At 36.1% G+C, this 17,058-nt stretch overlaps 1 protein-coding gene across 11 annotated transcripts in view; it reads right to left on the reverse strand.

Annotated features, from left to right (window-relative positions):
* Positions 1-17,058, reverse strand: part of USP15 (ubiquitin specific peptidase 15) — a 54,802-nt gene that overhangs the window by 19,247 nt on the left and 18,497 nt on the right. For 4 of the 11 annotated variants that reach the window (XM_044422882.1, XM_044422884.1, XM_044422885.1 and 1 more), the window contains 3 exons: positions 13,676-13,737; positions 5,050-5,133; positions 630-774 (listed from right to left, as the gene is read on the reverse strand). In XM_044422882.1, coding sequence (XP_044278817.1) covers positions 630-774; positions 5,050-5,133; positions 13,676-13,737 — 291 coding nt within the window. Of the gene's footprint in view, positions 1-629; positions 775-3,874; positions 4,066-4,220; positions 4,289-5,049; positions 5,134-13,675; positions 13,738-17,058 lie in introns of those variants that run through there. The other 7 variants (XR_006413960.1, XR_006413961.1, XM_044422887.1 and 4 more) reach the window with 7 other exon arrangements.

A 17,058-nucleotide genomic window follows, 5' to 3' on the forward strand; every position in this document is an offset into this window, starting at 1 on the left:
GCATTATGATTCTGGGGGATCTCAACTTTTGCCCTAAGGCTACTGGATCTGCATCTAGGGCAGCTCAGGACTTCATGGCTACAACATGTAATTGGCAGGGCAACTGCTTGCTTTTCTTGACTGGAAAACAAAACAGTGACCTAAATGTGGGGGGAATTAACATCTATTGCCTTGTAACAAATGGATTATGTACCAGCAGCCTTTACAATCTGAAGATATACTTTTATCCATACGATGAAGCAAATGGGTGCTAGGTAATTTTTGTTGCTCTTATGGCTGATTCAGGTTTTATTTTGGCTTTACACTGAATCTGTTTCAACTTTTTAAAGGTTTTATGATATGTTCTAAGATTTTATAGTTCTATCCTATCACGAACCCAGATAACTTTAGTTATTGGGCAGTACAAAAGCGTAATAAATAGTTCCCAAAAAGAGGAGTCTAGTAATATTAAAAATTGTCAGTAGCTATCCTATACAGAACTATTAAGGAACTAGCACAGAGTCTTAAGTTTCCCATGTAACACAAAATAACTTTGAAGTTGAATAGCACTCTGTTAGTAATTGCTATTCTATATTAAAAGCATTTAATGCAACATAGAAAAGAAGTTCATGTAATACTGAAATCCCTACCTGAATAGCTGAGTTCATGAAACATGTGTTTCCCAAGTTACTTAGGCCACAAAGGCCAGGCTGTTCATTGTGCCTTCCTGGCTCTGAGTAGTCATAATTCTTATAAGCGGTGTATGAGGGGAGGCAGTAGTTTGAATTTTTCACACTGGAAGAAAACAAAACATTTCACAGTGTAATTGCATAATGCATCACTGCAATGGATATACACAACTCTGCATTAGCACAGTAACACACAGGTTAATGACTGTTTAAATGAATATGTAGTTCAAATACTTAAATTTTATAGTTAAACACACTATTACTAATCCTTTGAGGATCTTAAACCAAAGGGCTATCTTTGTTCTCTCTCTACACTTGAACAAGGGCAGCTTCACTGCTCACTCTTTCTTCATTTTCTTTAAACACTTTTAATACAATCAGAACTTAGATACCAGAGGTAATAGTAAAGCATTTTCCTTAGCATTATTCTATTATACTCTGCTACTGTTAAAAACAAATACAGAAAAACAGGTTGTAAGAGTAATACTTTAGTTACTGGTGAGAACTGAGATTTCCAATAATGCACCTGATCCAAAGTACTGAGGATTCTATTTTTAGCTTAAGTATTGGGACCAAATAAGCCACCAAACTACAGAAGGCAGCCTGACGTGACCAAGTGACCAAGAATGCATATAAAGCCTTCTAGTAACACAGTTTAAGTGGACTTTTTAATATTCGCCTTTGTCAAGAAAGAACTTACCCTTAACTGGATATTTGCTAATTGAAGGGCAATGTATTAAAATGTATAAAAAGAAGGAACTAAGTATACTTATGAAAAACAAAAGGGCAAAATGACAATGAAGCAAGAAGTACCAGCTTTGCTGGCACATATTTTTAGACCCGCAAGCCACTGATGTTAATGAAACATATGCACATGTAATTGAGGTCTGAATTCCAGCTACACAGCCTGCTCTAGTCTGAGACAAAGAGATGTGGAGCTGGAATCAGTAGGGAAGCTCTTGTACAGCTGGGTGCTTACTTTATGGACAGAAATCAGGAGTTACGATGCTTTACAGTCTTAAAAATCATATGCTAAGTATGCTACCACAGTCTTATTCTATTAAGGCATTCAGAAATCAAACAGTGCAATTCTACTCCAGTAGAAAAGATAGAGGTTTTTCTAGTGCAGCCTGAGATGTGATTTGACATTCAAATTGTCAAGTGTACAATTCTTTTCTGGTTCATCAGCTGTAGGCTGCTTACAGTGTTGTAATGTCCATTAATAAAAAGCACCTGCCTTCATTAGAATACTCAAAAACATAATACTGAAATGACACACCAGTTTTAAGCTAGTCACAGGTATGTCAAGCATCTTGAATGTAAAGTATTCAGTGTGCATTTCTATTAAAAATATTACTGGAAGTAGTTCTGAATGCTTTCAGGAAGGAAAATTAATCAAATTAAGTTATGGGCGTATCAATGTTTCAACACTAATCATAATGTATAATGGAACACAAACATTTGTAAAAGTATTATCTCTGCAGATTTGTGAATGTGAGTTCTAGAAGAGAAACAGGGTGCACTCTTTCTTGATCTTCAGGTTCCTACAAGAAGCAGTCACTTCTGCCATTTCATTACCATATGATATTAAGCAAAGATGAGGGAAGTTCCAATTAAGTTTAGGCATGAGTCCCTTTTTTCCTTCTCAGAATGCCATGGCTTAAAAAGCTACCTGTTCCCTTTAAGTGATGTTGCCCCATAACATATACCATTCTGTGAAAACCTTGTTAAAGGGAAAGTTACTGCAGGAAACATAACCATGAATCATAGAAGTTCTAAATAACAGATTTTAGTTGGTCAGTACTGAACATTCGGTACACTTGAAGATAAGAAAATTTGTGGAAACTATTTGCTTGTATAAAACAGAAGTAACCACAGGTTCAGAAGGTTATTGCATGTCCTTTAGAAGGCAAGAGACCTCTGCCTTCAGTCAATGCCTGTTGTTGCTTGTATTGTGCTTTCCTTTCCTTGGGTTTGTAACAATGAATGTCCATAGAGATTCTGTGCCTCCTTTAATGAATAACTAAAACCCTTTGATAACCAAAATGAGGATATTTTTTGAGATGTGATACCAAATGAATATAAACAATATAAAAGACAAAAAGATTCCAAAAAGTGTGTCTGCTCAAACTTCAGAGCCGAAATACTACAATAGATAAGGGCAATCAGTATGCTATGGAAAATATAGCAATTATGTTTTATATGTACTCAAATGGAATGTAGAAACATAATGTAAGTATTGTGAAACAGAGGTCTTATTTGAATGAGATATAATTTAAAAAGTCAATATTTTTTAAGAGAGCAACAGAAAATATATATTAGAGTATCAGAAGTATATAACATTTTAACAGTGTAATTAAAACTACAGATATTCTATATTTACTGGCCTTTGGGGAGAAGAAACAATTATTTCTATTCCCAAATTTACAATTAAAAGTACACACTGAGTACAGGGAAGCTCAGTCCCTGGTATGTACATTCAAGACTGCATCTTGAATCTAGCAGGAATCACAATAAACTATAGTGTGATCCTACACATATTTACCCATTTCTCCTCAAAAATAAGTGCTACTACTACTTATTCTTAGATAAATGGTACATAATAGTAGCCTAGTTTACAATTTTTCAACCAACAAATCTGGGAGGGGAGTTTAAATATTTTTCACTGTACCATGGGCAGACTCCAACGGCCTGCCCAGAGATTGCTATGCATACACCAGGGTTTCCACACAAACTAGAAACTGGCAGTCCACCACCACTTCCCTGAAAAACTCCAAAAGGCTCTCTCTGGAACTAAGATGATTGTTGGGTGAACCTCCAACATAACAGATGGAGATGAAGTTACAAGTGGAAACTGAAAGTGTATACATGCACTACAGTACTTGGGAACTAAGCATGAAGATGTCTGGCTCCTATGCATACTTCTGGGATTCCATGTGCAATAATTCACTACTGAAATATGTTTCTATTGCTAGTTACCAATTGAGGGGAAAACAAGTCTTACCAAAATAACTACCATTTCCAAATTATTATTTAAGCTAACATCTCTAGATATAACATGTAATGGTATCTTCCTATGGATAGGGAAATCCATAGAAGTCCTTCAGCCGAAAATTAAACTTTGTTTGTGCTTAAAAAGCAAATCCTAAAACCCTTTCTTCTAAAAATGCATTTTTATCTTTAAAGTTCAAAAATAGAAAAAGTACCTGCCTGCCAGTTGTTAGACAGTTCCATGAAATAGAAGTGCAGCTGCCCTTTATAATACAAGCCCAGGGCACTTCTGTTGATTCTGAAAATTTAGTGTCCATTTTAAAATGAGATTTAGAACAGGCGACAACTGTCCCATGGCTTCAGAGGTTATGATATGCTTTTGCATTTAACATAGGTTATCAGTATTCTAATAAAAGGATAAGATCAATTTAGGCTGTGGTTAGGTTGTTTATAAACACCAAAAATATAACTTTTTTGAATTTACTATACACACACACACAGTACAATAGACTACAGTTAAATACATGTATTTGTTTAACTGAGAGAGCTGGGGCTACTCACAATTAGTAGAAGCACAAGTGCCACTTCACCCCTTAGGAAAACTCCCTTCCCATAAATGCAGTATTTAACTGGAAGATATTGTATAAAATATTTAGAGATATAACTTTTTAAATACTATAACATTTTCACATTTTATTCATAGCCGCAGACTTTGAGATTTTACGAATGAAAGGAAAAGCTGAGTATGTAACTTATTTTTCCACTATTCCTATGAGAAACCCTCTATGTGAACTATTTAATAGACTCTTATCTGTAGCAAACTGCAAAAAATGCAATGCACCTGTGCTATGTGTATTCGAAATGAACAGGGTAATTTATGAACTAACCATTTTAGAACAGATTTATCATGTTAGATATTTATTAGGAAAACATATAGAACTATGCCTTTATAATAAACTGATGAAGCATGTAATCCATTGAAAGGTTATTCCGTAACATGTAATCCCAATATTTTCTGGAATTACAAAAATATCTGATCTTGAATGTCAAGCTCCAACACTAGAAGAGCCTAAGCATAAGTAACTCATGTGAATAGTGTTCCATGTGGGTCATTCTTGATAAAGTATTTTCTTAATAAAATGGTATTTAATCAGAATGTGGTGCTATATAATTTGTTACAGTATCAAGATTCTGAAGAAAAATCAAAGCAAAAACAATCTTCCCGTTAGATATTTTTCTCAACACATGACGGTCTTGGTGACCTTTATGGCATCACTGCACTTGCACAGTAATAAAGTCCATCCAAGTTATTTATCTAGAATTATAAACAATCTTTTGAAATTATACTTGGATGTTTAAAATTAAAAGTTCTTTAAGATGTGTTGCTTACTTTCTGTTGTTGATGTTGTTATAATTATTTGATAGAGATGGAGAGATCTTTGGCAAGGTTGAAAAATTGGATGCACCTGGGGACCTTTAAAAATATGAAAATGTTAAATTAGATAAAAATGTTGAGATTGCAAAATTAATAATGAAAAAGGAAAAGCTAACAGATGAGCAATGTATGTAAATAAGTATGAAAATAAAGTTCTTATGATCAGAGCAATAAACAGCCAACAGAAGTCATCCAACCTCAAAATACATTTTAAACACATCTCACGTGTAATAAACAGTTCACGCTTCTTAACCCAGAAAAAGCAAATCACAGGAATTAAAAGTCACCCCCAGCAAGAATTAGGGTTGGCAAAGAAATTCTCTTACCAAAAAAACCTCAGAACAATTTGATTATAGGTGGATGACATCACCTCCCTAAAAAGCAATCTTCACTATTTTATGATGCTTTTAACAAATTTTGAGGTTAGTTATGAAGGTGTACCAGTACCATTAACTTAATTAAAGCATCCTGAAAGCAGGTTTGAACAGCTTCTTAAAAGCACTAGACTCATTATTTTAAGCCATCTGATGAACACCACTGCACTAAACAGCTTTGTCAAAACAGGCTTTGATGTTCATGGAGTTATACTGATATGTGAAATCTAATATTTCTTTAACCAGCTTCAAACCATGAAATTGATACTAGTCACAGTTGCACTTAGATGCTGATCCAAAGCCAATTAGAAGAAAAGTGCACCCATTGCCAAGAAACTCCAATAATCCTTGGAAAAGACCTAAACATATAACATCACTCCACATAACAGAGTTGGACAGAAGACCACAAGTTCACAAAAGGATTATTACATATACTACTATTCCAATTCTATGCTTTGCAGAGTGTATCAAGGCAACAAAGAAAACTAGCTTCTTCAGCCCACACAGCTGATATGCTAACTGACAAGAGTAGTTATTCCAGTTGATGTCAATATACACTTTCCCCTCCATTGCCCACAAAGAAAAAAATATTGACAGCAAAATCTTAAGGTTAACTAGAACAAGTTCTATAGAGGACAGGACTTAAACTTGAGTCATTTTATGAGCCCAATGTTCAAAATTGCCAGTGTGGTGTAGTGGTTAGAGCACGGGACTGGGACTCAGGCGATCTGGGTTCGAGTCCCCGCTCGGCCATGGAGCCAACTGGGTGACTTTGGGCCAGTCACAGCCTCTCAGCCCAACCTACCTCACAGGGTTGTTGTTGTGGGGATAAGATGGAGGAGGAGAATGATGTAAGCTGCCTTGAGCCCTTTGAGGAAAAAGGCAGGATATAAATCGGAAAAAAAAAAAAAATTATCAGTCACTCTGTACCGATCACTCATGCAAAGAGCTATCAGAATATTACCTCTAGGGAATAACCACATTATGATTCTTTCCTTAATTATTTTTCAAAAAGGCACTTCTACATTTGTTATTTAATTCCCAATACTTCTATCATTAAAAATGCCATGCCCTCAAACAGCAGAATTAGGTGATGGACTAATCAGTTCAGAAATGCAATAGGAAAAAAAAAAGAAGCAGCCACCTGTAGATAGATGGGAAACTTCCTATGTATGCAGAAGAATAGAAAGTTGTGAAGTGATTTATGATGATCCCATAGCCTTGCAAGACTCTGTGAGTGTACTAATGGTGTATCCAATGCTGCTCATCTTCAGTAAAAGGGAAACAGTTGGCAGAACAAGTTTCTCTTTCCTCCTGTAGCTTCACTATCCATACCCCCCAAATCTCCTTTGGAGAGTGGAATCTTCCTGATTATGGTGATACACAAGATAGAAGATGAAAGAGGAGTTCTACCTGCACAAGTGAAAATCTGCTCATATGACATTGGGTCTGACTTAAAATGCTGACAGCAGCTGAATCCCAAGAAAAGAAACTAGAAGACAGGCATACAATGGAAATCTTTGAATATGTTAATAGTTAATCTATGGTTGAAAGCAGTTTAAGATATAGAAAAGGGGAAAATGGGGCTTGATGGAGAGAATCTACTCAATTTATAGTAATTGTTTTGGGAACACTCTAAAATTTGCAAGGAATGTGAGCTGTGAGGAAAAAAATGTTGTTCTGCATTGCTGTACAGAGATAATAGTTTTCAGGACTGCATTTTCTCTCCACCAGATATCACAACAGGACTATCAAGACTCCTGTTTTGAGCTTGCTGAATCCCTGAAGAAAAGCTTTTCGCACATAGGCTATGCAGAAAGAACTCAACATTGCATTATAGTCTCCACTTCATCCCATTAATAGGTATCTCAGATGGTCTATGACTATCACTCTGGAAGCAAAACAAGGCCACCCTACACTTGCGGAAAAGTTTGCAAGTTTATTAATTAGAAGAAAGAATAAGAGTCTCTCACTTAAATGCAGTGCAACAAGGACTGTGTTAAGCAGCTTTCAAGAGCCATGGGATATTAAGTTTCAGTTGGAAAAGAAAATTTAAGACTTAGGTGAAGGAAAGGGTGGGAACTAGTCTACTTCGGTCCGTAACAGTATCAGTTATCTAGCTAGAACTCTGAACAACTGAGAAGTAGCCATGCACTGTAACATTTTGTTGCTACCCCCAACAGCATCCTTTCCAATTCTGTAAACTAAAGAATTCCACTTGTAGCTCTTCACTAAAGATATCATCACCTGTGGCTAGAGGGATGGAGGAGAGGGATGCCACAGAAGTCTGTAAATAGAGAGGTCCTACAAATTAGAAATATTTATTCGATGCTAAAAGGTTATATGATCTTATCTTTAAAAAAAACTAGCATGTCAAAATAGTCAATAAAACAGCTTCTGCCAAACTGTACAGCTGAAATTCATCATATGCATTTTGGCCTGTTATCCAAATCAAATAAAAGCTTGTGTGTTATCAGTTATGCTAAATTACTCATTCTATAGTATCTCTGCAAATACATACAGGTATATAAATAATACTGACACCAATATAAAGCAATATGAAAGGAAAGAAAACAGGTTAGAACAAATCACACCGTATAATAGTGGGGACCAATTTAACTGAAACAGAGCAGTGGACATATAGTACATTTCTTCTCCCAAATTATTTTGTTTATTCTTGAAAACTATATTTAACAATCACTCAAATCCAGATGTTATCATATATAATGTAATTTCATTTTTTCATGTTTCAATTAATACAATCTTCAAAATTCAACTTAGCAGCTATGTAGACAGATTTTTAATATTCACTTGTGTACATGGACATGAGATGCAATCACTCCTTTCACGGCACGAAGCAATACGAAGTGTCATAGAAGGTAATGAACAATATAAAAGTTACCAGTTACATAAAATAAAGCACACAGGCATTGTAACAAGGTGTTTATGACCATAAAGTACATATACCTTAACATAAGCTGACAATCACAGAAACAGGATAACATGCAAACATTTCTATCCACTTACAATATTTATCCTGATAAATGTAAAAGTTTAAGTGCATTAATAAAATTGTAAACTATGACCAAAATGTAAAGAGGTGTTTAGGCTCCGATATGAGACTTACGCAATCTCAGCTGAATTTTTAATCTGGCTTGAACAGCTAACCGCCCTGTTGTTTCATTATGTGCCACTGAAATCCCCATTTCATGAGGTTGCTGCTTGAGAAAAGACAAGTCAAAGCTCCCTTGGGATCATATAATGTTCTGAACCACGCAGAGAGCTTTGGCTGTTGGGTGCTATAGAAATTAAACAATAATAACCAATTTCACAGAATCTACACATGCATGTTTTAATGTCTTTTAATAGATGTACAGTTATTTCCAGCAGTTTAAACAAGGGTGGTAAATCCACAACTTCTTAAAGCATTTTAGCTAAATCTGCAGGTATATTATTTGCTCGGTTGACTCTTGAATCTTTCAAATGTCCCACATAACTGTACATAGTCAATAACCAGCAGCCATTTATCTCAAATGAGAGCAAAGGATCTCTTACTTTCTTCTTTCATATGTATAAGTCCCTGGATGATTGCAGTAGATAGGCAAAGGTTTTTGATTCACTTATAAAAACCCAATAGCTGTATTTTAAGGTTTTCCAACCCCACAACAGTGCAAAAGGCCACCATTTTGCAGCCTTACTGTTTTCAACAGACTAACTCCTAGGTATGTGTGTACAGCAGGTTGGCCTTTTAACCCTAACCCTAACGCATCACTAAGGAGATCCACAAAATCCACTAAGGATATCTATAAAATCAATTTAAATTGTCGGATTTCTTAAGTCTAGATAATGAAATCACTTGTTGAAAATGAAACTTAACCCAGCCTTCCTTACCACTGGCCATACTGGCTGGGGCTGATAGGGATTATAGTGAAAAACTTTAGAGGTCTAGGATAGTCCTCACAACTAACAGTGGCTCTTCCTTGTTTCAGACAAGATTCTGTCCAACAAATATCTGGACCAAACAATACATTTTACCATTGACCTAGAATCTCATTCTTGTCAAGAATTGAGTAAGTACTTTAATCTTGGACCATTTGTTCTTAAGAAGAGATGCTAAAAAGCTATTCAACGTATTGACAGGGATCTGAATGTAGAAACTGCAGGCTATTTAGTAAGCAAAATAATGCCTTAGCAAGGTGAGTCAGTTGTGTTTAAATTCCCATTGAGTTCAACAATATTTAATGAGTAAAATTCTTGGGAATATCACAGCAAACGTAAAGCAAATCTCTACAAAGAATAGTTAGAAATCTGTATTATAACTCAGAATCAAGACTTCCTTCCCTAAAAAAGTGGACATTATTTCTTCTTGACTGTAATTCATGAATGAGATATGTCATGATTTATTTTATTTCTTTAAATATTGCATCTATATCCCACCTTTTTCTCTCCAAATCTAAAGTAGCTCACATGATACTCTACATTACCCATTTACCTTCACAACAAACCTGTATGGTAGGTAAGCCTGAGAGTCAGTGACTGTCCGAAGTCACTCACTGAGCTTCATGGCCATATGATTCAAGTCTCAGTTACACATTCTAACTACTACACTATGGTATCCCATTTTTCATTTTATAGCAACATACTCTTTAGGTAAATTACATGTTATCAAAGAAAATATACTTCATTACAGATTTTTAATCATCACAATTTTGAAAATAGTTTGCATATTTGTTGCTTTTTATTATGGTTACCTTGGCTTATAGACACCATATGAAGAAATTTACAAAGAAAGACATGACCATGACAATAATGTTCCTATAGAATATTCTTTATATATGTTTTCTAAAATATTTTGGCTAAAAGCAATGGAGGACCTCAATAAATACAAGGTGAATTTTGCAGTCAAATGCTACACTAGGATAGAGACTATTATAAAGAATAATTAGCTCTACAGACAAAAAGAACTGCGACAATGGTCAGTGCAAAGTAATTAAGGAGGCCGATAAAAGAAAAAAAAAAAAAAAAGAGCACTCTTCCAGAATATTCAAGGAAGCAAAGCGAAATTTAAACCTAGATTGAGAATGTTGAAAGACCAACAGGGGAACATACTATCTGATCGGGATAAAAGAAAGAGAAGGTAGAAACAATATAGACAATAATTATACATATAAAAGGTTGACAGAATCCTTCAAAGAAGAATCCTATGGAAAAAACCTGTAGAGCTGCAGTTCTACTGGGCCAAGCTGTGGCGACTGAACAGAAGTTGAATGAATTGAAATAATGCCAGAAAGAAGTGAAAGAAGAAAGTACAAACGCAGGACTGAACTGAATATTAAGAAAACAAAACTCATGAATACAGAAGAATTGCATAACAATGCAATTCAAGAATTCAACAATGGAAGAATTGCACAGCAATTTCATTGCTGTCAACAATGACAAAACTGGAATTCTGAAAAGTCATCAATTCAAATGGAGACTGAAGCCAAAAAATTCAAATCTGACTTAGACTTGGCACGATAACCATGAAGAAACCTGAGAAGATCATCAAGTGTAAGTATGTTTCACTGGAGACCAAGGCCATGATAATCTACATGATTGCATTCCTGATTACTGTGTATGGCTGTGAAAGCTGAACAGTGAAGATAGATGACAGGATGAAAATCGATTTGTTTGAAATACGTTGCTGGAGAGAGTTTGTGAACAGCCTGGACTGATAGAAAGATGCACAAGGTCCTAGATCAAATCATCTACAACTTTACCTGGAATCACAATTGATGAGAGTGAGAGGGTTGTAATTTGGCCACATCACTGTGCCCAAAGACTCACTGGGGAATACAATAATTCAAGACAAAATGAAAGGAAGAAGAGGAATACCAAATAGGAGGTACAGTGATTCCATAAAGGAAGCCACAGCTTTGACTTACAATTCTGACCAGGGCTGTGGAAGACAGGACATTTTGGAGGGTATACTTTCACAAGGTTGCCAATGTTGTTACCTTGACAACACATAGCAACAAGTATAATAAAAAGTAAAAGCAACTAAGTAATTCTGTGCCTTATTATTTAAACCAAAATATTTGATTCACAAGCAGAAAGAATGATACAAGAAAAGGTGAATAATTACACTTGGTATATATTAAGTATTTTATCATCATGAAAAAAGAGTTAGAGGAAAAAATGAGTTCGTATTTTTATTTTTCCATCAAGGGAATGACTCCATCTGAGGACAAAGGCAAGAGTTGATCTATATATTTAAGCAAAGGCCTGTGTAATCTCACTGCTTCTAGAAAATTAATGCATTGCGGATAGATTTGAAAGCTTCTCTGATAGTTTAACTTTCTATGTGCTAAAAGACCTTATTTATTAATCAACACATCCTTCTTCCATCATGGAACTCAAGGAGGTATACATGGGGTTCCTTGGTCTCTTATCCACTTTCAGTATTTTGGTTGTATTTTTAAATGCAGAACGATGAAAATGCAGCTATAGATATAAAACATGCTTAAATATCCAAGTTAATAGCAAATTTTAAGATCCTACCCAAGACACTGTGCACAGCCCTGGCAGTTAGTCATGAAAAATCTGCATGCTCTAGATTTCTATTTTATACTTAATTCAAAATGGGTATTCTGTTTCTAGGCCTCTATGTTTCTAACATTGCTCTGATTTTTGTTTTTGTTTTTTAACTATTTAATTTTTTTTAAAAAAATCTGTCACTATAAGTGGTATTTTTCAAGAATGCCTGAAGATTTTCCAAGTCTGATTACTGCTTGCAAGCTCAGCGTTCAGGAGAACAGGTAGTGACAACAAAGAAAATATTCAAATAGATATGTTCTTAGTTACTCAGTAAACTGATAGCCCATCAAATCCTTGTGGAAAAATCAGAATTTAGAGTCTAACTCCACAGTGGTTCCACTCCTACCTGACACACTAGCATCAGAATGAAACAACTGGTGCTAGATGCTTTCCTCCAAGCCATTAGAACTGAACTATTTTTCAGAATCTATATGCAACTTACTATATGCATCTTGCTCATCTGACATAAACATCAAAAAGCAGATGACACCAACCTCTATTTTTGCAGCTTCCTCTAGTGAGTGTCTGAACATTGTTGCACACTGGAGGACTAATATACTGAAGCTTAACTCAGAAAACCAAAAGTTCTGACCATCCCCTAGAGATTATGGTGCCAGTGACTTGCTTCCACTAAAGAGAAATCACATTCCCCCTATGGAAAATGTTTGCAGTCTGGGGATCCATTCTGACCCTGACTTATCGTCAAATGTTCAGATGGTTGTGACTAATTTTCTAATACCACTGGAGACCCATTTTCTGATCCCTTCAAGTGTAGTAACCTCTCATTTGGATTATATCAATGCATTCTAAAAGGGGCATAGTCTAGACACTGCGCCTAGCATAGAATTCCTTGGTTCACTCCATTTCAATAGGAATGAAGCACTCTTCCCCCTGAAATCTGGAAGAGAAGTTCTGTTCTGTCCTTCATTTTCTGCCTGGATTAAACTGTATCTTCTCCAATGTGTTATCCACATTATGGAATGTGTTCCCTGAAGAGTTCTGCTTGAACACCTTTCTAACTGAATTCTATAGATAAATGCAGTTTTAAAAATTTTGCAAGTGGATAAGTAGAGGAATGTATTAGGAGTTTTATTTGTATATGAATACCCTGCTAGTTTATTATTGTCAATGTTATACTGTGATGTTTGGATATTATTTTGCAGTTTACTTATTTAATGTTTTATGGTTTAACTTTGTGCATGTTTATAGCATGCTCACAGAGGATGAGACTAAGAAGACTGTTAGGTAAGTTACTAGGTTTGACTTATTCAATTCCATGATTGTAAAACAAATCAGAAGACAGAGAATGATCAATTATTATACTGCAACAAAAAGGGTCATAAGGAGTAACATAAGTAATGTTGGGGATTTAGACATCGAAATACAGAATACTTTACATTTTGCCCAGATTTCTTAATATTGCATCAATGACTGACTTGTGCACCTTCACAGAAAACATGCTGCTCAACACATCTGCAGAGGCTCCTCCTAAGTAACCCTGTTCTGTTAGTTTTGCAAGAACAGCATATAGTTAGAAACACAAATCAGTTGTTTCCAGAATCAAAGGAAAAGACTGACATGACTTCATTAGGCCATGTTATGGGAAGCGCCAGTTTCTTTTATTTACTTACTTTGGAGCTGAAGGACCTCTTGGCCATGTTCCATCTTCATTTTTTTGTTCTATGACTAATACCTATGTGGCAGAAAATAAGGCAAAAAACAACTTAAAACAGCTGAGTACAGTTGAAGACTGTATTAATTGGATATTAAAGAAACTACAAAACGTTAACTTCTTTTATGGCAATAGTGCATCTCTCAAAATTTTTATTCAGATTGCAACCTATCCACACCAAAATGAAAACTTGCTTTTGGTTTAAACACTCTAGAATTTTGATAGTAATTATTGTGAAAACACACAAAGTAATTTTGAGTTAATGAAAGTTTTAATGTATTAATGTATTTTTATGCTTTATATTTTTGTTTTTATTCCTACTTCCAAAAAAATCTGTGTCACAGGTGTGTATAAAGCATTGAATTGAATGCTCATATAAAAGAAATATACAGAAGGAACAACAGGCTGGGCCAGGGAGGTGATAAATGCCTTGTGAGGAGGAGTGGTCCCATGCTGCCTTAAAAGAGACAGTGGTGTTCCCACTTCTGAAGAAATCTTCCCTTGCCCTGAAGACCTTAATAATTTTAGATAGTGGCTAATATGCCTTTCCTGGACAAGACTCTTGAAAGGATGGTTGCCAATCAACTCCAGGCAGTCTTGGATAGGTGATTCTTTTCAGCTGGGGTTCAGGCCTGGTTTTGGCATGGAAACAACCTCAGTCACCCTGTATGACCACCTATGCTGGGAGAGAAGGGAAATGTGACTGTGGTGATACTCTGGACATCTCACCAACTTCCAATGCCATTGACCATGGTATCCTTCTAGGGAGCTGCTCTGATATGGACAGTCAACTCCAAAAGGTGGCATCTGGAGGATATTCCTCTGCCCCTTGAACTTTGCAAGTAAGGCATTTTAAGGGGTCGATATTCTTCCCCATAGTATTTATCATTCACCTCAGTTGAGTCACCTGGAGCTTTGGAGTAGATTTCCATCAGTATGCTTATGACACACATACTGTGCCTATTCCTCTATTCCTCCTCTTCATTTTCAGCAGGTGCAACAATGGACTGGATAAGGGGTAACAAACTAAGGCTCAATCTACACAATCCTGATATGCTGTTAGTAGATAGTTCTTCTGACCGGATAGAAGGAACTGAGCCTGATTTAGATGGGGCTGCACTCGCCTTTAAAGGGGCGGATTTGTACTGGGGGTGCTTCTTGATCCATCTTTGTCACTTGATGCCCGGGTGACTTAGGTGACACAGAGTGCCTTCTGTCAGCTTGGACTGGTGCCCCAGCTATTCCCCTATCTGGTCAGAGATAGCCTGGTTTCATTAATCTACACTCTGTTAATTTGTATGTTAGGCTTTGCTTGATGACTGTTTAGAAACTGCAGCTTCTGCAAAATGCAGCAGCCAGATTAATAACAAGGACCAGAAGTTCTGAATGCCTAACAACAATACTGGTCCACCTGCATTCGCTGCCTATATGGTTCTGACCCCTATTCAAGGTGCTGGTCTTAACTTATAAAGGCCAGTGTAGTATAGTGAGATCCAGGCTGTAGTCCCTGCTCTGGGCACTGATTCTTAGCTTAACCTACTTCAGTGTTGTTGATAATATTGATAGTAGGAGGAAGATCATGTAAGCCACCTTGCATTCCATAGAGGAAAAGAGAAGGATATATTTAATAATTATATAGAAGAAATACATGGGTTAGGACCATAATACCTGGCAGAATGCCTCTCCCAACTGCAATCTACCTGGACACTACCATCAAGATCTGGTGCCTGCTTCCATTTCCAAACTCCAAAGGAGGCTTGATTGGCAGCAACAAGCAGAAGGGCTTTTCAGTCCTGGACCTCCAATGATGGAACAAGCTCCCCACTGAGCCCACCTGATGTTAGCTTTAATCTCTCTTTTGTACAAGGTTAAGAATGACCTCTACCACAAGTTATTAATTATACTGGCCCTTTACATTTTTGTGTTTATTGCTGTCCGTGTTTTATTTTATATTATATTATAATATATTCTAACATAATATATATTATATATATTATTTTATATTATATTATATTTTATATTATATTCATGATAGCCTTTAGCCACCAAATAAAATGAAATAAATTTATACCAAACAATTAGTTAACATTATTTACAAATTCTTTCAAGTTTCTATTTGGAAAGATACCAGAAGAGGCTGTCCTTTCTATTCTACTTTTTGCCCTATATGCAGAACCCTTATCAACAAGAGTGGGAGTCTGGTTTCAGGCTTATTGATAGGCTATTGTTGGCATTCATGTTACTGTAGGATGGCCACCCTAGCAGATCAGCATTGCTGAAAGGAAATGCTGGACAACTGCTTAGGCCCTCAATTCTGCAAGTCTACAGGGGTCTCACTTTCAACCGTGGATACTCTTGGCTTTGTTCCTCTTCTTCTTGTCATTTCACATTTATCTGCCTTCTCTGAACATGCAGTGACCAGAGGGAAGAGACAAAGCAGCCCTTATTTCTTACCTCATGTGTACTTCCTCTACACAACCAATTTGGTGCAAAGGCAAGAAGAATTGGCAGCAGGAACAAAAGTGAGTAGCAAGACCCACTTAGGAAAGGAGCCCATCTTGCCCAAGGTCCCTCTAAAACCTGGTGTGGGAACTGCACCATAGCAATGTGACTCAAGTTTCCACATTGTTCTGGAAGGCTGTTTGAGCAAGAGGCTCCACCACGATGTGTTCAACCACCTACCACATAACTAGCTCTTCTGTATTTTTGCCTCTTCATAATTATCACTTGGAGGAAATTTAAATAGTACTTTCATATTCTTCTGTGGGTTAAGAAAATGAACATACCACAGTAGACTGAGAGAAATTTTATTGTGAAACCCCTATTCTTGCTTTGGAGATTGTTAGGTCAAAAACATTTCCTGTATTGTAAGCAATATTGTTACAGCTAAAGGGCATTTCAGTAACACTTCCATTTGGAAAAAATGAAGTATTATTAGTATTGATTTTACGTCACAGATCAAAATGCTTTCACATAAACTGAAAAATCTGCAAGTAGATAAAACTGGAATTCCTCCTCAGCATATAAAGATTGGGATATTTGAGTCAATAAATATTAAACAGATCACTGACTGTTTTCGTTTGTGAAACCATACAAGTTTTCTTCTTACAGATGCTTTAGAACACTAGAGCATCTTGGGGATGGAGGGAGATCAAACTGAGTTAAAACATGAAGGCAGAGTTTGTACACTTTAAGAATAAATGGCAGTACATATGTATTTATTTGTACCATTTAATCTGAAAGAAAAATCACTTGTAGAATTTTATACCAGATGGGAGCACAACTAAAATGCCCTTAAATAGGCTATGTTCTTGAACAGAGACAAACGTCAAATACTGTTTG

This window comes from Varanus komodoensis, unplaced genomic scaffold (assembly GCF_004798865.1).
Source record: "Varanus komodoensis strain SLA01 unplaced genomic scaffold, ASM479886v1 scaffold13_1, whole genome shotgun sequence".
Lineage (NCBI taxonomy): Eukaryota > Metazoa > Chordata > Lepidosauria > Squamata > Varanidae > Varanus > Varanus komodoensis.